The following is a 22052-nucleotide window of genomic DNA, read 5'->3' on the forward strand; positions in this document are numbered from 1 at the left end:
GCAGGTGTCTGTATCTCCTTCTTAGGACCGTAGATGGTTCTGTGCAAGCATCTGGCCTCGGCGGTAACAGAGAAGGCAGCCAGCAGGGACCGGGCCCAACAGCACTCAGCGTAGTAGCCCCCCTAACTCCGGGCGTTATGATGCCTTCTTGTGCATGGGCCCCTCTGCCCTCCAAGACTTCCATCTCTGCACCGCAACCCATCCTAGGCATGCACCCCACTCCCACGCTGGCTGTCTTCTTCACACATTTGCTCTCAAGAGAATAAAAACCCACTTCAGTCTTCAGCCATCCCAGAGCTGACACTAATTCACGCTAAGACGAAGGGGGCCGCCGACATCTTCGAGGGTGGGTGGTTGGCTCGAAGGGCTTTGCTCCCCACAGCAGGAGGGGACCCCTGGGCTGTGCACAGGTCCATCAAGGAGGGGAAGCTCCTGAGCAGAAGACTAAGGTTGTTAGATTCGATGGGAAGGTCTCCACTCCTTTCTCAGCTCTAATACCTGGGCCTCACCGAACACTCAGCCATCACGCTCCTCTGGTGAAGGTCAGCGTCTTTCTCTCAAACGATGATCCAGCAGTGGAGCCCTGCTCCGCACCTCAGCACCTTTCACAGAACCACAGACTCCCTCGTCACCCTGTGGTCCTCAGAGCCAGAAGGACAGCAGCCTAGGAGATGCGAGTTTGGTTTGACGTGGAGAGTTCATTCTCTAATAAGGACATTTGGAAATTTGGCAGTGAGCGGTCATCTGGAACACAGACAGTGACAAACTATCTAACCCGGACACCCCTGTGGAGCCCCTGGGGATGGTTATCTGCCTGCAGTGGAGGACTGGGGTGGGCCAAGCTCGCAGAGTGAAGAACGGCGGGTAAATCAGATCCCAGAGCACAGGCAAGACCACAGAAAAAATTCATCAGAAGGACCCACTGAAGTTTGAAGGAAATATTATATTTGTAGTAATACTACATTCTCCTTTACGGTTGAAAGCTGTTTGCCACTGACAAGAGCCGAAGCTGGAGTCAGAGAGCGTTAGTCACCCCCAAACTTGGGTCCTTGGGGATCCTCCTGTGACAGGAAGCTGATCCTGACATGCCCTTAACTGTAAGATCACAAGATTATACACACATCGATGTCACCCCTGGGGTCCCATGCTGGCTCAGATGGTAAAGAATCGGCCTGCAATGTGTGAGACTTGGATTCCACCCCATGGGTCCGGAAGACCCCTTGGAGAAGGAAATGGTAGCCCACTCCTGCATTCTTACCTGGGAAATCCCATGGACAGAGGAGGCTGGTGGGCTACAGTCCACAGGGTCGCAAAGAGTTGGACACAGCTTAGCGACTAAACACACACAGATGCTACCCTTAGAGTCAAAGACACATCGTCATGATAGTACCATCGTCCTGCCCCAAATAAGATTACCTAAGCCTCACTATTTGATTGACCGAGAACATTCATTGATAGGCAGGATCAATTAATCTACCTGAATTGAGGAATGGCTCATCTTTCATTTGCTATGGTGTATTATTTTTAAAAAAAAATTATAAAGCTTCAATATACAATTCCTATTCTGTTATGAGGACACCCATCTTGGACACATCCCTAAAGACGAGAAAGAAAGAAATAGCTGTTACTTATTCTGTAGGGACCAGAGTTTAGCATCAGATGTAAAAATCATGACACGCAATTTCTGGTGGAGAGATAAAAGCCTGACCACATGCTGAATGGTATTCATGGCAGATGTGATCTTCAGAGGGGCCGTGGCATTTCCTGCAAACTTGGGGATGTGTTTCTCCGACGTGGAAGTCAGCGTGATGAGCAACAAAACTATGCTTTGTTCCCCTGCCTTCACATGGTCTCAATATCGGTGGTTATTGGCCACTTGGATTCTTCAAACCAAGTATTACCCTGCCCCACTTACAGAAGCTGCCCCAATGCCCAGAGAGTCCGCCCATACAGACGGCCGTTCATAAGTCCCCAGACCCCTGTGCTAAAAATAAGTGCACGGGGTATATGCCTTTCCTCTGGACTTCGCCCAACTATGTACACATACTTACCTACATTCCTACGTGTGCATAAATAACTGATGTTCTCTGCTGGCTCCTCTGGTTTTCGGCCCTGGGACAACTTTTCTTCCCGCCAACGCCCCCCTGCACATAGCTGTCTGCCCCCAGACACCCGTTAATTGACTGCAAACACAACTTTATTGCAAAATGACTGCAGCTTTATTAAGCAACTGGATTTACAGGCAATAACATAATCAATATAACATTAATATAGCACGTAATTAAATAAGATTTCCACAAGGTACTGCCTGTATCCTGAAATATACAAAAGTTAATTGTTTTCACCAAAGGCAAGAACCAGAAGGGCTGGAAACCGAACTTGGAGGAACAGAGTCGCCAGTTGTTCTTGTTCTTAAAGCATCTCATCTGATACACAGAGGGAGCAATCCGAAAGCCACAGGAACGCTGTATCTCCGAGAATTCCCCGAAGAACCCCCGCCCAGGCCATGGGGGTGGGGGGGTGGGGGACAGCCCTTACGCCACCAATTAATGCTCTCTTGATGGACCAAGCTGCTAAAGGCAAGTAGCAAATTGCATTTAATGCTTTCTTGCCACCGGCAGAAAGAGGGCCTACCACCACAGGCTCTTGGAAAGTTACCATAGAATGTGCTGCGTCTGCTTAAAACGGGGGACTGGGTCCTCCAGGAAGGAGACCAGCCAACATGTCCCCAGGGCCCCGTGATGGTGTTTAAAATGCAGGGACACCCCCGCCTGCTCCTGCCCCCCAACCTGGCCTAGGAAGCCAAGTACTAGGGAGGGAGACACGATGGGGGCGCACTGGGCAGGCGCGGCTGTGAACCCTTCAAGAGAGAAACCCCGCGGATGAGGAAACGTCCTCAGGAAGGAGCTCACTAACTGGCTGATCGTGCACACCCCTCCCTGAGCTCAGCCTCCCCAGGGAGCCCTGCCTCCCGGTCCCCTTCCAGTACCTTGGAATTGGCTGCTGGAACATTCCGATCCCTGCGTGGACCCTGAGCCCCTTCACCAGAACCAAGTGTCTGATTTTAAGCGAAGTGGCTGAGGTCGTGTGTAGCTCCGGGACATCTTTAGCCACTGGAGCTACTCCACAGGCTGGGGTGCCTCACAGTCAGGACACCCCTCTTACAGGGACGGGTGGCCCCGCGGGAAGGGCCCTCCGCTGAGATGGTCTCGGTCCAGAGGGAAAGCGAGGCCCCCGGAGGCCAGCATGAGCTGTCTCGCAGGGAACGGGGCACTCAGGACACGCTTAGATCAGAAGCCGGAAAGAGAGTCATTGCGCCTAGTGGGCGAATTTCAGCAGGTCCTGGTAAATCCTCCCTGAGGGTCTCCCTGTTTCAGGGCAGAGGAGGAGGCCGTCCGTTTGGGGGCGACCTGGAAGCTGGGGTGAGCAGGCCAGGCCCTGCAGGGAGGAGGCGCCTGCACCCCGGTCAGCGTGCCGCCTCCTCTCTGTCCCTGCAGGAGCCCCCGCTTCTTGTCCCGTAACACCCGCTGGCCACCGCGGTCCCCTCTCTGGGAACGTCTCCCTTTTCTCCACCCACAGGCGGACTTGTGGGTCCTTAGAAAGTTCACTTCAGCCTGGCGGGGCTCCCTTTTCTTCCTGCAAATGAAGGATCTTTGTGCCCGAGGGCGTCTACGAGTCGTGAACGTGAGACAAACCCAGCTGGGGCTGTGACGTGCTCTCCAGGTAGACAGAGCTCCACCCCAGATAATCCGGGTCAAGGGAGAGGCAACCCCTCTGCCACGGCACACCTCTCCACACCACACCTGCACACACACAGAGGCACAAGTGCATACATGGTGCACACAGTTCAGTAATGGATCTGCAAACACCTCAAACCCAGGCCCCATCTAGGACGGCAGCTGGAGCCCTCACCTCGCAGACTGGGTGGGTGAGCCTCTCCAGGGTGGGCTCGCTGTCACCTGCCCCTCCCGGGGGTATGCAGCTGTGCACACCTCCGGGCCTTCTGCACCCCTCGGCTCCCACCACGCCCCAAACCAGGCCACGGCCTTTCAGGGAAGCTCTTCTTGGTGTTGAGACACCTGGGAAGTTTGGAGGTGGGGGGGCAAACAAAGAGACAGGGAGTGGGGAACATGGAGGAGGAGAGGGAAGAGGGAGAAGGGAGGAGGGAGGAGGGGGACAGGAGGAGGGAGGAAGGAAAGGGAGGAGGGGGAAGGCAGAAGGGAGGAGAGAGAAGGGAGAAGGGAGAGGGAGGAGGGAGAAGGGAAAAGGGAAGAGGGAGAAGAGAAAAGGGAGAGGGAGGAGGGAGAAAGGAGAGGGAGAGGGAGGAGGGAGAGGGGAGAGGGAGGAGGGAGAGGGAGGAGGGAGAGGGAGGAGGGAGAGGGAGGAGGGAGAGAGGAGGGACGGTGGGGGAGGCAGGGGGAGGAGCACAGGATCTTTGTGCATGGGGGAGGCAGCCGGGATAAGCGGGAGGATGGACCGCAGCCCGAGTCTTCAGAACCGCAGGCACTCTGCTTTACACAGAACATGAATATCTGTATCCATGGAAAACCAGGTCCCCTTCCCACAGACAGAGTGTGGGAAATGACATGCCAGCTTGTCGTATTTGGGCATAAAAAGACACTAAGAAAAATAGCCTCGCCTCCTGATGACAGAAAAATGACAACCAGATTCTAAAATGCATCAGCTCCAGGATGGACGGGCTCCATCCCCAGGGTTGAGTGAAGGATCTGGGGGTAACAGAGGTCTCTGATGGAACGGGGAAGTTCTACCATGTGGCAGCTCACATCACGCAACAATTTCCAAACGCGGGGCTCTGACAGCCGAAAACCTCAGAGAGACAGCCCGGCCGGGGACGCAGGGGGCACAGAAGGAGCCTGGAAACCTCTCCTATCCTGTTCCGGCAGCCCAGCGTCATGAGAACCCTGTGCTTCTGGGGTGATTCCTGACCCCAGGCTCCCACCCCTAAAATTAAGAAAAAAATAACTTCCCTCCTTCCCTATTATCACATGTAAATTATAAACACTGTCTGGCAGTCAGCAGTCATTCCCTAAATGTCAGGAATTCTTGTTTAGTCCCTCAGTCGTGTCTGACTCTTGAGACCCCGTGGACCATAGACCACCAGGCTCCTCTGTCTATGGGATTCTCCAGGCAAGAATACTGGAGTGGGTTGCCATGTCCTCCTCCAGGGGATCTTCCCAACCCAGGGATCGAACCCACGTGTCCTGCATTGCAGGCTGATTCTTAACCACTGAGCCAGGGAACTCCAGGCGTCAGGAATTAATGACCATCCTGATTTGGGCCGAGATGACAATATCTGTGTCTGTGAGCTCCCGTCTGAAATCCGCCGCGTCCCCCACCCTGTGCACGCGTGGGCGTGTGGCTCACAGGCACAGACCAGAGGGCACCATGGAGTCGCCCCTCGAGGGTGCGTGGTGGGCAGCTGGGTTTTAACTGCCTGTGACGTGAATCACATTTACCATCACACAGGGCCGCAGCTCACTGGCTCCTGGCTCACCAAAATGAAGGTGACATCAGCAAGATTCCTCTGGACGTCAGTGGACATCCAGAGAGCATCTCCCATAGCTCAGCCGTGGGGGACAGTCATCCCTAACAGGTCGGCAGTGACAGCGAGCTGCCCTGAGGTCTCCTCATCCCTCCTTCCGAGACCATGTGTCCCTAACATGGGAAAGGCAACGTTACGGGTCAGATCCTCCCCAAGACGTGGAAGGTGTAAGATGCACGGCGATATCTGTGAGGAGCAGCAGTTGGGCAACTCTGGGAAGATGGAATTGCTGTCAGAGGGAAGAGACGCTGCAGGAGGGTTTTTAAAGCCCAGAGGGACGCCTGCACATCAAAAGCTCTCCAAAATGAACAGTTGACTCTGATCATTTCAAATAGATCAGAAACATGTGTATCGAGTCCATCCCCTTAAAATGATGGCTGGGTGTTCCCAAATGCACAGCATTTGGACACCTCAAAGTTTCTAAAAATATTTGGGGTTCAAAGTAAGCCTTTTAGGGAAAACCAAAGCCACATGTTTCTGATCCATTTATACTTAAGCTTATCAAAATGTTGTTTGTTTTTTAACAGATATTTGATGTCTGGGGAGGTTTGGGGGTCTTTCTTATGGTTTAATTTGTTTTTCTTTCTTAGAAATGGGAAGAAGTATTTCCCAGGAGAAAATAACTTCAGTCCTTAAAGATGAGGCTGGTTTCAAACTTGGATGAGAAATTCTTTTCTATCTTTATATTTAGGTGTGGGTAAGAAGGGAGGGAAAACAATGCAGGAGACATAAGAGATGCAGGTTCGAACCCTGGGTTGGGAAGATTTCCCGGAGAAGGAAAGGGCAACACACTCCAGTATTCTTGCCTGGAGAATCCCATGGACAGAGGAGCCTGGTGCGGTCCAGTCTATATGGTCACAAAGAACTGGACATGACTGAAGCGACATGGCCCATGGCAAGAAGGGAGGGAAAGCATGCAGGCAAGTAGGTGCTGGGATTCAAGACTCTTGCCCTGGAAGCAGGTGCTGTACTTGGCTCCCCACCCTGAGGGAGGAAGCCAGCTGTGGGCAGCACCCGCTTTCCTCGGATGACGCTCCCCACAGTGGTGCATCCCTCCTGGAGCCGGAAGGACTGGGACAACAGTTTCCCATCAGGCGCTCACAGCCTGGTGTTCACCAGAGCAGGCGGCCTCACCCCTGTATCCATCGGCTACGACTACCGCATGAAGAGTGAAAGAGAAAACGCCGTCCACACGTACAGGTCAACATCGGGCACAGAGAACCCACGACCCTCGGAAGTGGGGGAGATCGTGGAAGGAGGCATCTGGAGAGGCTGCTGGCGTGACGAATGTGGGACTCGCCAGGGACGGGCAGCATTTCACCACTTCCTTTTTTACTCCCGGGAGTTGATGCATGGCCCTGCCGGCTGTGGGCTCAGCAGGATGTCAGGGAAGGTCTGCTGTCCCGGGCAGCTTGGCACAGCCGCAGCAAGGCGTGTGGGACCCCGGGGCCGGCCCAGAGGCAGTGCTCACACCGTGCGATGCCCCCATGGAGAAGACAGAGGACCCTGCCCCCTGAAAACGCGTCTGTGTGCTCCTGCAGAGCTTACACACTTCCAGCTTAGGGTCACTGAGGCAGGAGGGGTGATCCTCCAGCTGCTTCTTTAACGGGAAGGGGTTCAGTGCAGCTTGGGATCCGCGCGATGGTCCTCCAGGTGTGGGCTCCACCTGGCTTTCAGAATGACCCTGACTTAAAATGCAGAAGACCAGCCACCCCCACGCCCACCACCCGATGAAATAGGAATTGGGGAGGGAGCTGCTGGGAAACATGCATCTGAACACTTTTCCCTAAAGGGAGGGGGGTGGGAGGTATCCGGGAAGGAGGATGGTGGGGGTGGTGACCCCGGAAGAAACCCGTGGGTCTGGGATTTCACCTCTTTGAGTTTGCCTCTCTCAGTCTCTCCATCGACTGTCTGTCTGTCTCACACACACCCCACCCTGGGCACTCGTGGGTCCCACTCACTGCCTCTGCTCCCCGAGTTCACCCGCTGGCTTCATCTGGACGCTGGGAGGTGGCGACCCCCAGGCCCTGCCCCACCCGCCGTGTCCTCATGCACAACCAGCAAGGGGTCCCCAGAGTGACTCTCTGTTGGGGATCCCCCACCCATCTGCCGCCTGTATGTGTTTGCTGTCAATGAGACCTCAGTACTCAGAGCGATGTGGAACCCCAAGAGGGACCTCTATGATCCTCCCAGGGACAGGAGCCTGCTAACCCAGCCGAGTATGTTCCAGAGATGACGTCTCTGCAGAAGCACCTATGGCATCCACAGGAGCCCAGAGTCACGGCAACCCGTTCTTCCGTGGAGGAAACCTATTTATCTTCCCTCCCAATCCTCAGCGTTTTATGACCTTTATCATGACATCATGTGATCCGCCTTCACCTCTGCTTTTGTGTTTTTTTTTTCCCAATAAATAGAGTCTGCTGTGGTCAATTTGACAACCTCCATCCCAACACAGAGCTGAGCATGAAAACCAGACATCACACAGCCTCAAAAAGGAGGAAGAGAAGGATGAAGCTCATCAAACTCTTCTAGAAAAGTCAAGGGATCTGGGGACTACACAGGCTTCCCAGGCAGTATGATAGTGGTAAAGAACCTGCCTGCCAATGCAGGAGACCTAAGAGACGCAGGTTCAATCCTGAGTCAGGAAGATCCCCTGAAGGAGGGCACAGCAATCCACTCCAGCATTCTTGCCTGGAGAATTCCACGGACAGAGGAGCCTGGCAGACTACAGTCCATGGGGTCAGAAAGAGTCAGACAAGACTGAGCAACTACGCATGGGGACCACACACCCACCCTCGTGTGGAGATCCATGTAGAACCCCCGGCAACGACGTCCAGTGCCAAGGACAGAACACGCCTGGGACAAGTCCTAACTGGGCATGAATTCGTCTTAAAATATCCTTTAAATGTTCTAAGTGGGGGGAGTCATTTGCAACCATCAGAATGCAGGGATCAATCTGTGTGATGAAAGAGTATTAATTTACATCTGAGCCCGGGGAGCAGCACTGAGGACACACGAGAAAGATCTGTGCACACGGCCTGGCCACACGGGAGGCGCACACACACGTGAAGGTGGAGCTCACACGAGGCTGATCCACCCAGAGCTACCGGAGGCCCCTTTGGGCTGGAGTCTGGACGTGCAGCCCACACTGGGCTGCGAGAGCATCAGACCGTGGCCCTCAACCAGGGCCCTGCTTTCAGGCTCAGAGCGGGAACCAGCCACTCCATTAGGGCTTCTGTTATTGTAAGACATCCCAGCCACGTGTCTGCCCAGAGGTGGTTCTGCTTAGAAGACATACATATATCCATTTCTAAACAAACAAATAAATAAATAAAACAGTGAAAGAGAACAGGAAGGAAAAAAAAAAAGAAAACCTTTCCAGAAACTGGACCTCTCCCTGCACATCCTCCCCTGAAACCCCATGTTTTCAATTATACCACACTGAATCTATATTGATGCTAATATGTTTGCATTGCTGGTTTTCATATTTTGTTTCTTTTTTTTACTACTCACCCCAGGATAGCAAAGTCAAAAATATACCATCCTGATCAACAGGACACATCTGCGGTGGATCCACGCAGAAGCAATTAATTTCCTGGTGGTATTTTTACACTGGGGGCCTGGTGCAGGCCCCCATTATACAAACAAAAACTCCAGACAGCCCCTGCTGCCTGATAAAAAATAAATCAGATTGCAGAAGGGCTGTTTGGCCCAGGACTGCTACAGGCAATGATTTGTAATGAGGCGTCCCGACACTAATTATGAAGCTTATTAAAGACAATTGTCCAACTTGTTCTAAGTGTAACCTATGATCACTCTGCGGAGAAGGCAATGGCACCCCACTCCAGTACTCTTGCCTGGAAAATCCCATGGACGGAGGAGCCTGGTAGGCTGCAGTCCATGGGGTCACTAAGAGTCGGACACGACTGAGCGACTCCACTTTCACTTTTCCCTTTCATGCACTGGAGAAAGAAATGGCAACCCACTCCAGTATTCTTGCCTGGAGAAGCCTAGGGACGGCAGAGCCTGGTGGGCTGCCGTCTATGGGGTCGCACAGAGTCGGACACGACTGAAGCGACTTAGCATAGCATAGCATAGCATAATCACTCTGAAGAAGGCAGACACCCGGAAGCAGCTGCCGGCAGCCCCTGCTCTGCAGAGTGGACCACGAGGCACTGCCAGGGTGTGGCCCGCATCTCGGAAATGGTAGGATTGTCTCTGGCGACTTGTTCAGGATAAATGTGTAGACCGCGCAGGTGAAAACCACCACAGCTGGGCCATACGTCACTCACCAGGACCTCCATCTCCTCAAACAGCTGCCAGGGGAGGGTCCGGAGACCCGCTCAGGTAAACACATCGCCCACACTGTCTTTTACCCATTACTTAGTCTGAATCTTTCTCCAAGGTTGCAAAATATTTCAATGTACTCTTTCAGGGGAGGGAAGGGGGAAACAAAAGATTAATGAAGATGTTAGGAGGATGAAGTGCGGTGAGACTGGTTAATTATTCCCGCAGGACGGCCCCAGCGATCTGCTGACACTTAGCTCCGACCTGGCAAATCCTCAGTAAATATTAATATATCAACTCAAACAGGGGCCGTTGTTTTATTGGTTCACAGAGCTGGGAGAGATTCGCCAAAGCGGTGAAAATGGAGTGTGCAGAGGGGAGGAGACGCGCGGCTCTGATTCCACCTTCTGCTCCACATGGGAGCTGGAAGCAGCGACAAACGGGCAAGGCCTCTGGGTCGCCAGGGCTGCAGAGGGACACTTCAGATGCCTTTGCTTCCCTCTGTACAGCCTGCTGGAACAGTCCCAAAACCACTGCGGCAAGAGGCGAGAGCAGGGGGAGTGGAGAGGCAGACACACGCGCAATCGCACTTGATTATCTGCGAGGCTGGAAATTTTCATAACGCGGAGGTCCACCCTGGGTTCCATCCGTGTCCGCGGGCACCTTGCCCCCTGTACAAGGGCTCTCAGGAGGGGAACCCATCACTCCCGGGGCCTCAGGACTCGCATCCCCCTGCCCCCATCACCTCCTGCTGCATGCTGGGACCCAGGTCCACACAAGCCCACAGGCATAGCCAAGCACGAAAAAGGCCGGTTTTGACCAAGGGTTTGCTAAAGGAGAGGGGAAAAAAAAAATGCCGGTTGCTCTTTTTAATCTGGCCGTTATCTGTGCTGGGTGGTGGTGGATTTTTGTAGTTTCTCTTTCCCTTGACTCAGATTCAGATAGCTGTTATTGACACATCCTCTCATAAATATTCCGAGATTCCTAATGGCTGGATGTTTGCCCTGGGCCCGGGAGGCCTCAGAAGTTCTCTGGTGTAAGAAAGGGGGCTGGTGGGGCCACATTTGGCTTTCAGATGTACTGTGCCGCAGAGTTAATGCGTGATTAATTTTATTCATAAAAATGTTAATCACTTCATTGTGAGATCTTCTTAACATTCAGTGCAGCCCGCACCTTTTTTAATTTCTGGTGCCCACCGTCTCGCAGATGTATTTAATATTTTCAGACACTGCCCCAGCGATCGGAGGACCCAGCAATTAAGCATACGTTTAAAATTCAATAACAAGCCAGGGCACAGCAGCGACAAACAAGCAAACAGGAGCCGGCAGGGAGGACAGGCTGCAAGTGACCAGCTCGCCTGGCTCCCGCCCTTTGCAGCCACCCCCGCCCCCTCCCCAGCCCTGGCCGGCCTGAGCCCTCCCCGAGCAGAGGAACCCCAGCGGTATCATCCCGTCGAAAAGGGCAGTTTCAAGTAGAAGGAATTAAGAATAAAAGCCCTTCGGTTCATAAGATGTAAACCATCTCAGCCTTGTTCCCACCACCGCAGGGGACCCTGGGGACGATGGGAACCGTGGGGCGGGGTGGGGGTGGGTCTGGGTGCACCCTCCCCCACCCGGCCCCCTTGTGCAGCCGCACCATTGTGTCCCCGAATTGAGCCAGTGCTCAGGACGCTGGATAAATGGATTAGGGGATCAGAGACACCCGCGGTGTCTTCAGAAACCAAACAGCAGCCTCAGAAAGGGCTGCCCTTGCACCCGCCTGAGGAGGCGGGCGGGGGTGCTGGTGGGGGCGGGGAGGGGCAGCCCTGAGGCCCAGCAACCCCGGGGACCTCCCTCCCAGGGCTGCAAGCGCTGAAGCCAGTTCCAGAATATTCGGCCACTCCCAGGGCCCTCCTGGACCTCTGCCCCAGGGTGACTCGCATGGGCCTTGGGCCTGCTCCTCTATGGAACACAAGTGATAAATAAAGCAGCGTGAAGGCTGCTTGATTTTAAAGATGAATCTATGGATCGTATCTGTTGACACGTTTTCCTCCACTGAAAAGAAATGCCTTTCATTTGAAAAGGAAGTAAAATACTTTGGGGGCCTCTAAAAGCACTGTGCATCCAGGTCGGTCAGGCCCTCTGACCCCCTGCACTGCCCCCCAGGAGGGCCTGTGTTCAGACGTCTGTCCTGGGAGGGAGAAAGAACCCGTCCAGCTTCAGGAGCTGGGCCAGCGGTCCCTGCGGGAGGACCTTCTGAGGCCTGGCACCTGGCAGCTAAGACTAGGGCTGAGCCCCGGGCGGACCTGCAGGCTCCTGTCCCCAGCAGAGCCTCGAGCAGGTGGCTTTCCACTTGGAGAGACCAGTCACCCTACCCCTGGGTGGATGGCGCCACCCAGAAGACCCTTCCCGGAGCCCTGCTCCTTCCACGTGCACTCAGGGGACCCCTCGAGGTGGTGGGGTGCAGTCTCCACCCCAGGCTTCACCTGCTCTACCTCCCAGCTGTGCCCCCTGGCCACCCAACCCTGGACTCTCCAAGCACACCCCCCCACCCAAACCTGGAGCCACATCCTGGGGAGCAGGGGGGCGGAGAGGTGATGCAGGAGGCTCCCCGGGGCCTGGCGCCTCACGGGCAACAAGGCGCAGGTACCAGAGCCTCCTCGCTCTGGCTCTCAGTGGTCCGGGGAGGCCTGAACGCCTGGCCGACTTGCATCCCCACACTGGGGCCCCGGCAGTCCAGGCCCTGGGCAGAGAGCGCCGGAGGCTGGCCGGGTCTTCCAAGCCCCTGCCGTCTGTTTGCCCCAAACCTGTGCCAAGCTGCCCCCCCACCAGTAACCCCCCCGGGCTTGGCTTCTTTCCCCCCTTTCCCCACCTCCAGCTTGGATGCCCCAGGGGCAGAACCCTGCTCCCACTGGCACACAGGTAGCCCCATCACTTTCGCCAGCACGTTCGGCAGCCCCAGCCTGACCCTGCCTTGGCCACCGGGCAACCTCAGGCCGGCTGGCACGGGGCAAGGAAGGAACCCCAGGGCCAAGGCTCGGCTCAGGAGTGGGGCTCAGGCCCCCCGAGACCCCAGCATCCGGGGAGAAGACCGGCACCCACCCTGCCCTCGTTGTCTCCCCCTCCCCCCTCCTCCTCCAGCTTCCGAGCGTCCTGGCCGAGTCCCATCGACAAGGACAACTGAAACTTATAGGGCATGATTCATCGGGTGGCGGCCCCTTGGAGTCGCAGCGAGTGTTACATTAATCAGTGTCAGGCCACTAAAACCAAGATATGAATATGAATTCTCCGTATCACAGGCGAGATAAATGTACTGGTGGTGGATATAATTGATCGGGGGAGGGAGGGAAGGAAGGATGGTGGGAAGGATCTCAGAGACAGCAGGTCATCGGTTCAGACAGGGCTCGCACCCGCTCCCCAAGTCCTCAAACCAGGAATGGGGAGAGGGCGCTGGGCTAGAAAATCACACCTGGGACCATCTCCCAACACCGCTGCCGGTCTGGAGCAGAGAGAGGAGGTCTTGGAATCAGATTTGTTCTTTCTTCTCTTCCCTCAAATAAGACCCAAGACAGACAGAAGTGCGCTGTTCGGACTTGGGGGGTCCTTTCTATGGGAGCCCCGGTGCCTGTGGAAGGAGGGAGGCCAAGACGAAAGCCTTCATCCAGCGGACGTCCATCACCCTTACACGCTCAGGTTTGGTCTCCTGATAGGACGATTGTCACCTTGTGAAACTGCCCTGGGTGGGGGAGGGGTGGGGGAGGGCAGGAGAGAGCGCCTCTGCACACACAGAAAGTTCCAGAAACACTTCCACTTCGGCTTTAAAGGCAAGGGGCTTTCTAGATCCACTCCCAGGTATTTCAGGGCCTCCCTGTGGGCACCGCACACCTTCGGCGTGCACACCCTTGGGTGGCCGCAGGCGCTGGAGACATGTAAAAAAATCGCACACAAAGGACAAAAATGCCTTTCAATGCTCGATTAAAAATTCATGTCTAGCTCTTCACCGGAGGAAAAAATAACTCTGAGGCTGGCGATCTGATTTCTTTGCTGAGAGCTTCAGTCCCCACAGGGGAGCACAGACCCTTCACGACTTCTGGGCCATGGGGTTGGGTTCTGAGGCCTCAGAAGCCCCTGGTGAGCACAGTGTGGCCCAGGGGTCCCAAGTGTATTGGAGAGAAATAAAGAATGGAAATATGGGTTGAAAGCAGAGACAGCAGCAGGGACCAGCCTCTTTGACTGTGGGGGGCAAGGGGTGAAAAAGGTGGAGCTGGGCCAGGAGCAGGATTCCAAGGCCTGCCCGAGTCCCATCTGCAGCCTCCCAGAGGCGATCGGAAGGGGTCTCCCCAAATGCCTTGCCCACCTGGAGAGCAAGCTGTCTGTGGGCTGGGTGCTCCAAACCTCTTCAGAGGGGCAGAGCACGCCTTCTCCAAGGTCGGTAGGTGCACCCCCTCCCCAGACACAGGATTGGATACTCTGGTTTCCAGAGGTCAAGGCGCAGGCCCAAGGCTCTGTCCGAGGGCTCTGGACTGAGAGCCGAGGGCCCCCGATGACCCCTGAAGTCCTAGCAAGGAGCACAGGTCAGAGCTCCTCTGCGGATTCAGGAAGCCCAGCGGGGATTCCTGGCTCACCAACCCACTGCCCCCTCCAAACCCATGCCAGCAGCCCACCCAGCAGCCCAGCACCGCAGCCCTCCCCCAATTTCAAACAACCAGGTGGCACTCAGAACACAGAGAAAGCCCTCCACCATCGTTCGAGCCTGGCACCCACAGCAGAGCCCCAAAGCCGAAGACCCCCAGGATGGACACCTCCATCAGCACCCCATCCCGCTCGCAACCCATAGAGGGCGCCTCGAGTACGTCGGTTGGGACCGGACGCGGCTCCACCGCGGCGGCCCCTCGGCTCCGAGGCCCGGCCCCCGCCACCCCCACGCCCCCCCAGGCACCCCCCACCCCCGCACGTGCGCTCGCCCCTTCGCTCTGCCTTCAGCCTGGGGGGCGCGGCGGGAGCCTTGTCCTTTAGACTGATGGGGGCTGGAGCGGGGGGCGCGCTGGAGAAGGACGCGGGCGCCAGGGCCGGGGGCCAGGGGTTTGCGCCCCTCATTCGTTAACGGTGCCAGCGCCCCTTCCGCCGCCACAGAGGAGCGACACCCCGCCTGTTCCGTCCCCGCAGGCACGGAAAGGAGCCCGGGGACAGCGGGTCCCGGAGGGCGAAAACAGGGGCTGGGCTGGCGGTCGGGAACTTCCTGCCTGGCACCAGGGACTCGGCCTCGGCCCCAGGCGGCCGGCTAACCCTGAGGCCTCCTTCCATCCTCGCGGGCGGTTTTATAAACGTTTACTTTCTCAGCGCTAACGAATTCAACGCCGAGTGTCCTGCACCCTCTAGAAGCGCATGCTGCGCGCCCTGCCCCGAGCGCCCCAGTCCTGACCGCTGCGGTCCCCGCAGGCGCCCGGCCGGCTCTCACCCGCACTTCCAAGCTCCACCCGCTTTGTTTCCTGCCATCACTCCGGCTGCCTCCCAAGCAGCGGCCATCTGAGCGATACTGGCTCCTCGGCTCCCATGGTGTGCCCAGGGCAGGGCGCCTGAGTTTAAAGGGGCGTCCCTGGGAGACCAAAGCTCGCTCCCCTCTTTCTCACTGTCCCACCCCAGTCCCACATTATAGCAGCCCCCTTGCTGTAGCCCAAAGAACCACTTAGCTGCATCCCTGGCCGGCCAGCAGGAACGTTTAAAAAAAAAAAGAAGAAGAAACTTCTAATTTATCCAAGTGTGATTTAGCCAAATAACTAAAAAATACACTGAAAGCAAAATTTCATACTCCATTATGTCCTGATTCTACCCACGAAACGCCCCGACGCCACAGTGAACCGCTCAGACAACTGGTTATAAATTGATTTCAAATACGAAGTCCTGCTCTGGGGACAGGATTGAAAATTCTTTTCATTCCCCCGCCCCATCATTTCCCACTTAAAAAAAAAAATCGTTTTATAAACTGTCTAAAATCGAACTCATTTATGTCCTGAGAAAGGCATGCCCAGATAAATCTGTAATAGTTGCAAGGAACTGAACTGCCAACCAGAAACTCCCCTGGTGACAACATTAACAAATTAAACAACAGCGGAAAGGCTGAGAAACACCGACCTTGGTGGGGGGGGCGGTACGGAAACTCCCCAGGAGCCCCCTTCCCAGCCAGGGGCAGTAGAGGCCCCCGCCAGGATTTCGGATTCCAGGGTTGAGGACTCCTCCCGCTGCGACGCCCAGCCACACACAGCAGCAGGAGCAGGGACCATCATTTCGTTTAGTTTATTAGACAAAAATATATGATTTAGACAAGTTCGCTGACGCGCTATTTACAATCTGAAATCACTCTATTTACAGGAAGGGGGGGAAAAAAGACACGAGCACGTGGTGGGGGCATTTACCGAATCGAGAGTCACGCGGAGCACGCGGACGGCCCCGGAGCCGCGGGCACAGGCCGGCCGGGCTGCCTGGGTGAGGAGAGCTCGGGTCGGAAGAGCCCCTTTCTGCAGAAAGCGATGGATGGGAGAGTCCTCGACTTCGTGGCCAGATCTGTCCTTTGCACCAGTCTTAAATGTTTGTCTTAATTCCTCCCTCATCCCCTCCCTCCCGAAGATCTCCCCCCTCCCCCCCGGGTAAAGTCAGAGACGACCCTGGATCAGGCCGACGGGAGCGCTGCTAGAATCCGCGGCGTCCCTTCCTGCGTGGCCAGCGAGCTGCGAGGGGCGGGAAACAGCGAGACAAGAACACAGCGCTGTCAGTGGACGGAAGTTGGGACCCGGCGGGGGGACTCTGCCCGCCGAGTGCCCGGCGAAGGGGCTCGGGGTCGCCAGCCTGGCGCGACTCCCGGCTCGGGAGAAAGCCGGGTGGACTCCGCCAGCCGGCCAGGCGCCGCGGGGCTGGTGGACCAGCGCGGTCTACTCGGGCTGTACGACCCCGCCCCCGCCCCCCAACCCCTCGCCCCCCGCCCGGCTGTAAGGGCCAACGAGCACTCACTGGTCGCGCACAGGCTGGAAGGGCGACTTCAACTGCTGCGCCGGCGAGTCCGGTCTGGGGAGGAGGTCTCTCTCTGGGAGGGAGGGGGAGACAGAGCTTAGGACCGAGGCGGGGGGCGGGGGAGGGGGTGCCGCGGAGGAGCGCTGGGCCTCCCCCCACCCCGTCCCTGGAAAGTGCCTCCAGGAACACCCCGACCCCCCAAGGCAGGCCAGCGGGTGAGCATGGCTCTCAGCCGAGAGCCTCGGTCTCGGGCTCGCTCCTCTACTTCAGGCAGGAATCGTGGCTCAACCCCGGCCCGGTAGCCACCGGGTCTCACCCTCCCGGGCAGTCAGTGCCCCAATCCAACCCCCCTCCTGGCCAGTGATCCCCTCCCACGCCATCCTCCCCGGGCTAGTGCTCCCCTATACACATCCCCCCTACCACTGCTCCCCTCTACCCCCACCATCGGGCCATTGATCTCCTCCATCCCCCCCAGGCCCCTGATCCCCTCCACGCCCCCCCCACCCCGAGCCACCGATCCCCTCCGCCACCCCACCCCTGGGCCAGGGCTTCCCCTCGCCCCAGCCCCCACCCCGGCTAGTGCTCCCCTCCACCCACTGGCTCCCCCGGCTCCCAGATTGCTGGCCTGGGGCGGGGCAGACGCCCCTGGGGGCCATACCTGAGAGCGAGGGGCTGCTGCGGGCCGAGGCCTTGTCGCCCTGAAGCACCCCCGCGGCCACGGGGAGGGGTGGCTGCGGCGGGGGCGGCGCGGACAGGTGCGGACCGTGCGGCGCGCCCACGCCCAGGAAGGAGCGCACGTTGAGCAGTGAGCCCTGCGCGAGGAACGCGCCGTTGGTCCAGTTGGAGAACTTGCCGATGTGGCAGGTGTACAGTCCGTGGCTGGGCAGGAAGGCGGGGTGCTGCAGCGGCGCGCTCGCTGGGGGCCCGTGCGCGCTGCCGGGGTGGCCGGAAGGCGGCGGCGGCGAGGCCTTGGGCGCACCGTCGGGGCTGGTGGCCGTCTCGGCCAGCGACCAGATCTTGGGCTTGCTGTTCGGCGCGCCCTGCAGGCCGCCCGCCGCTGCAGAGCCGGGGCTCAGCAGGCGCGTGCTGCCGGGCTCCGGGAGCTCCTTGACCAGGCCCAGGGGCGAGTCTGGGGGCTTGAGTGCGTCGGCGGCCGCCAGCGGCGAGCCCTGGTCCTGCGCGAGGGCCGCGGGCGCGTCGGGCGCGCGCGGCGCCTCGGCTTTGTCCTCCTCGTCCTCGTTGCTCTGGTCGCCGTCGTGCTCGTCGATGTCGATGCTCTCCAGGTCGATCTCTTCGTCGTCCTCGGCCTTCTCCGGGTCCCCCTCGGTGTCGCTTCCGAAGAGAGCGCCGTCCTCCTGGTCCTTGCTGCGCGCGCCCCACGTCACCTTGTTCTCCTTCTTGAGGCGCCGGCGCGCGTTGGCGAACCAGGTGGAGACCTGCGTGAGGGTCATCTTGGTGATGATGGCCAACATGATCTTCTCGCCCTTGGTGGGGTAGGGGTTCTTGCGGTGCTCGTTGAGCCAGGCCTTGAGCGTGCTGGTGCTCTCCCGCGTGGCGTTCTTGGGCCGCCCGGGGTCCCCGTACTGGAACTGCCCGTAGGGGTAATAGGCCGGCGCCGTGTGGGCCGCGAAGGTGGCGGGGTGCACCCCGGGGTTGTCCTTGAGCTCATACTGTGAACCCTGCAGCCACAAGGCCCAGCGAGGGAGGAGAGGGAAAGCGGCAGAGAGAGAGAGAGACAGAGAGAGGTGAGTCCCCGAAACTGGGCGAGTCGGGGGCAGACACTCCAGCCTGCTCTGGACCAGGAAGCCTACCCTAATGCACCACCCGGGTTGGAAGAGGGGGTCGGATCACAAGCCGCCCCCAGAAGAGGCGCTTCCGCCAATCACCGAGACATTTTTGTTTTTTGTCACTCAAGAAAAGTTCCAGAATCCTCGCAATGTGCTCCGAAGACCGCAGCGGGCGCCGGGGGCCCCTAGAATTTCCCTAGGCCGCCCTTGCTGCCCCCACCCTCACCTCCCACAACCAGTCTAGAAGCCCGGATTTCCAAGTTTATCTCACACTCGCTCGAGGGGAAAACCTTTTAACTGGGCTGATAAAACAGTTTCTCCAAACTCGGAGAACCAAGAGCCCAGCCCCCCCCCTTCGACCCTGAGGGGGTCAAACAAAATAAACGGTCCCGAGTTTTCAGAGAATCCAAATCCGCCAGCAATTTAAAATGAAAGCACACTCCTTTTAGCTCCCAAGTTAAATCTGCATAGAATGGCTCACCAGCACTTAAAGGTCTATAGTGGGTGACAGGCAATTTAAAATTTTAATCCTAGCCGTGATAGACAACAATAACAAAAACACCGTTTGTTTTTTTAAAATACAAAAAGAGGGCTTATCCGGTAAAACATTAACGCGAGGCCCCAAGCGCCGGCTGCGCGAAGCAGAACCGCTTCCGCGGCCGCTTCTCAGGGACTTTATCTCTCAAGTTTGACTTTGATCAGGAGCTAGCAAGCACAAACTGTTTGCAGGCATTTAGAGGCGGTGATTTATTTGCAATCAATATTCTTTTTATCATCGGTAGTAAAACACAGCAAGTCAAATTATCCCATCAGGTTTTTTGGTAAATAACATTTTATCTTTCTAACAACCTCATTAGGCCTCATTATTACCATAAATTGCCCAGACAGACATTCACTCACAATTTTATCTTTTGACTTCCAAATCCCCAACCATAAGGGCTTGGAAAACCTAGGCCTAGAATTTGAGTTTGGATTTAGGCGTTCTTTCCAAGAAGGGACAGGAGTCCAGGAGGAAACACACACACACACTCACACATACCTTTGGGGGTGGGGGGGTGGATTTCTATATAATTTGCCGTTTTAAAAAAAATAATAAGCATCTCTGTTTTCAACAACAACACAATGGGAGCGGGTCCTCACCGCAGAGCCCGCACCCTCCTGCACAAACACAGGCAAGTTTCCCAGATGGAACTTCACTGCATTCTAATTTTCTGTTTATATATATATATTCTCCATGTAAAAACTGTCGACTTGTGTTAGCAGAGGGGAACCTCCGACTCTGAGAAAGTTGCAAAAAGCAGATTTCTTGGACTATTTAGTTCGGTGGTAGAAGCCACACAGAAAAGGTTCCTCTGGCCAGATTTCGTTTTCTGCCTAATCTTTGCAAAACGCACTTTGCACGTTTCTAATTATTTTGGTTGTAATTGTAAGGAAGACATTTCGGCCTCCTCTCTGCTGGGAATTCTCTTTGAAAGGATACCTTGTAAATCTCTCATCGCTTCCCCGACATCCCCGCCGCCAGAACAAAATGGGAGCTGATCTTTTTCCAGAGCAACCGAGCTAAACGGCAGCTGGGGTCGCTTTCAGAGAAATAGGCTTTCTTTTCAAAACTACAAGAAAAGTTCCAGCAAAACAAGCCGGCCGCCTTGCTCCTGTACAGTTGCCGGGTGTTTATTTTCTGTCTCTTCTTCGCAGAGTGGGGAGACCTGCGGGGGGGAGGGGGGGTGCCTGCAAATTGCGTGACCTCGCGGGCAGCAGCGCAGGAGGGGGCTGCCTCCCCGACCCCTGCGCCCGGCGTGCAGTCCCGAGCAGTCCGAAGTTTAAACTAGACTTCGCAGGCAGACGCTGGAGAAATGGATCCCTTAGACCAACGGCCCTGCGGAGCATTCAATCAGCAGCACACTCCCCACCCCACCCCCCACATCTGACACCCACTGGGACAGGAGACTAAGAGGACAGCATTTATTTTAAGCCCAGGGACACTGTTCTTTTTAATCCTCTTACATAACGCAAGAAGAAAAGTGCTTTTCTGTTCGGTGCAAATGAAATGAAAACTTTGACAACTTAACGAAAGTCAAAGCAAACACCGTTTCAGACGCCAACAATTATTTCGCCTTTTTTTTTTTATTTCAAATTTGCACTCAGGCCTTGGAGACTCGGCCCGTCCGATCTCCATTGTTAGCCTTATTCTGACCGACTCTATTTCGCTTTAAAGGGTTCCCTCGGGTGCACTGGATACAACCTCACGAGTTCAGCCCAAGGGGGAGAAAATCGAGTCTTGCGGCCCGGCCCAAAAGCTGAAAAGATCGCGCCAACGGGGCCCGCGGCCCGGGGCGGCCGGGTAAACGCGGCCAAGCCGCCCCGCTCAACCCCGCCCGCCTGCCTCGCCGCCGCCACCGAATCGGGGGCGTCGGGCACGAGTTTGCACCGACCTTCAGCGCGGGCCGCGGGCCCCGGGCCTGCTCCCTGGGCCTCCGGACTCCCACCCGGACCCCCCGCGCGGCCCAGGCCTCCCAACCTCCCGGCTCCCCCAGGCCCATGGGCAGGGCCGTTACCGGGCCGGCCTCTCCTCGCTCCCGCGGGCCCCGCCGCCTCTGCCCCGCCGGAATGGGCCGCTCGGTCTCCCCGGCCGGGCCCCCGCCCCCTCGGCCCGGGCGCCCGGATCGCGCCGCCGGAGGGCAGCGCGTGAGAGCGGGCCGGGCGCACTCACCATCTGCGAGAAGAGGCTGAGGTCGGCGGCGTAGGGCAGGAAGGCGCTGTAGTTGGGCGCACCCGCGTAGGGGCTGGCCGCCGCGTACATGCCCAGCACCGAGGTGACCGCGGCCGTCCCCGCTCCCGCGCCCAGCTCCGCCGTCCCCGGCCGGCCCGACGAGGCGGCGGCCGCGGCGGCGGCGGCGGCCGCAGCCAGCACCCCCGGGCGCTCTCCGCCGTAGGCGCCGGGCCCCGCGGCGCTCAGGTACTGCGGGTAGCCCAGCTGCGGAAAGGACATGTCCGCGGAGTCTGCGGCGGCGGCGGGCAAGTATCAAAGGGGCGGGGGAGGTAGGCGCGGGGCTGGGGGAGGCCGGGGTCGGGGGAGGGGGTGGGCAGCGGGCCGCCGGCCGGGCGCGCTCGGGCCGGCCCGGAGGCGGGGGCCGGTGGCTGCTCCTCGGCCCGGTGCTCGCTGGCGCCCGGCTCCCGGCTGCGCCCGGCTCCGCGATCGCGCGCCGACTGCGGCGGCCGCCCTCCGCTCGGCGGCGCGGCTTTCAGACACAATTTGAAGTTGATGCTTTGATTGGCATCCCCTTGAGCGCTGGCCCCGCCCCCGGCTCCCCGCCCGCCCCCTCCCCGCAGCCCGCCCTCGCCGGCCGCTCCCGCCCCTCCCGCCGAGCACGTGGTGCCCCGCGCTGGCCGGGCCACCTCCGCCCGCCGAGCGCCCGGGCGGCCGGGGCGGGC

The 22052-nt window shown here is 57.6% G+C and overlaps 1 protein-coding gene across 1 annotated transcript; it reads right to left on the reverse strand.

Moving 5' to 3' along the window:
• Positions 1 to 16116: 16116 nt before the first annotated feature.
• On the reverse strand, positions 16117 to 21849 carry IRX1 (iroquois homeobox 1). Its single transcript, XM_081518003.1, has 4 exons — positions 21331 to 21849; positions 17492 to 18512; positions 16834 to 16906; positions 16117 to 16553 (listed from the first exon to the last, which is right to left on the reverse strand). Exons 1-4 carry the CDS (start codon positions 21607 to 21609, stop codon positions 16496 to 16498), a joined length of 1431 nt encoding a protein of 476 aa, XP_081374129.1. The 5' UTR covers positions 21610 to 21849; the 3' UTR covers positions 16117 to 16495.
• Positions 21850 to 22052: the final 203 nt, after the last annotated feature.

The sequence above is a fragment of the Giraffa tippelskirchi genome, chromosome 8 (assembly GCF_054371585.1).
Source record: "Giraffa tippelskirchi isolate mGirTip1 chromosome 8, T2T-mGirTip1v1.2.pri, whole genome shotgun sequence".
NCBI classification, from domain to species: domain Eukaryota; kingdom Metazoa; phylum Chordata; class Mammalia; order Artiodactyla; family Giraffidae; genus Giraffa; species Giraffa tippelskirchi.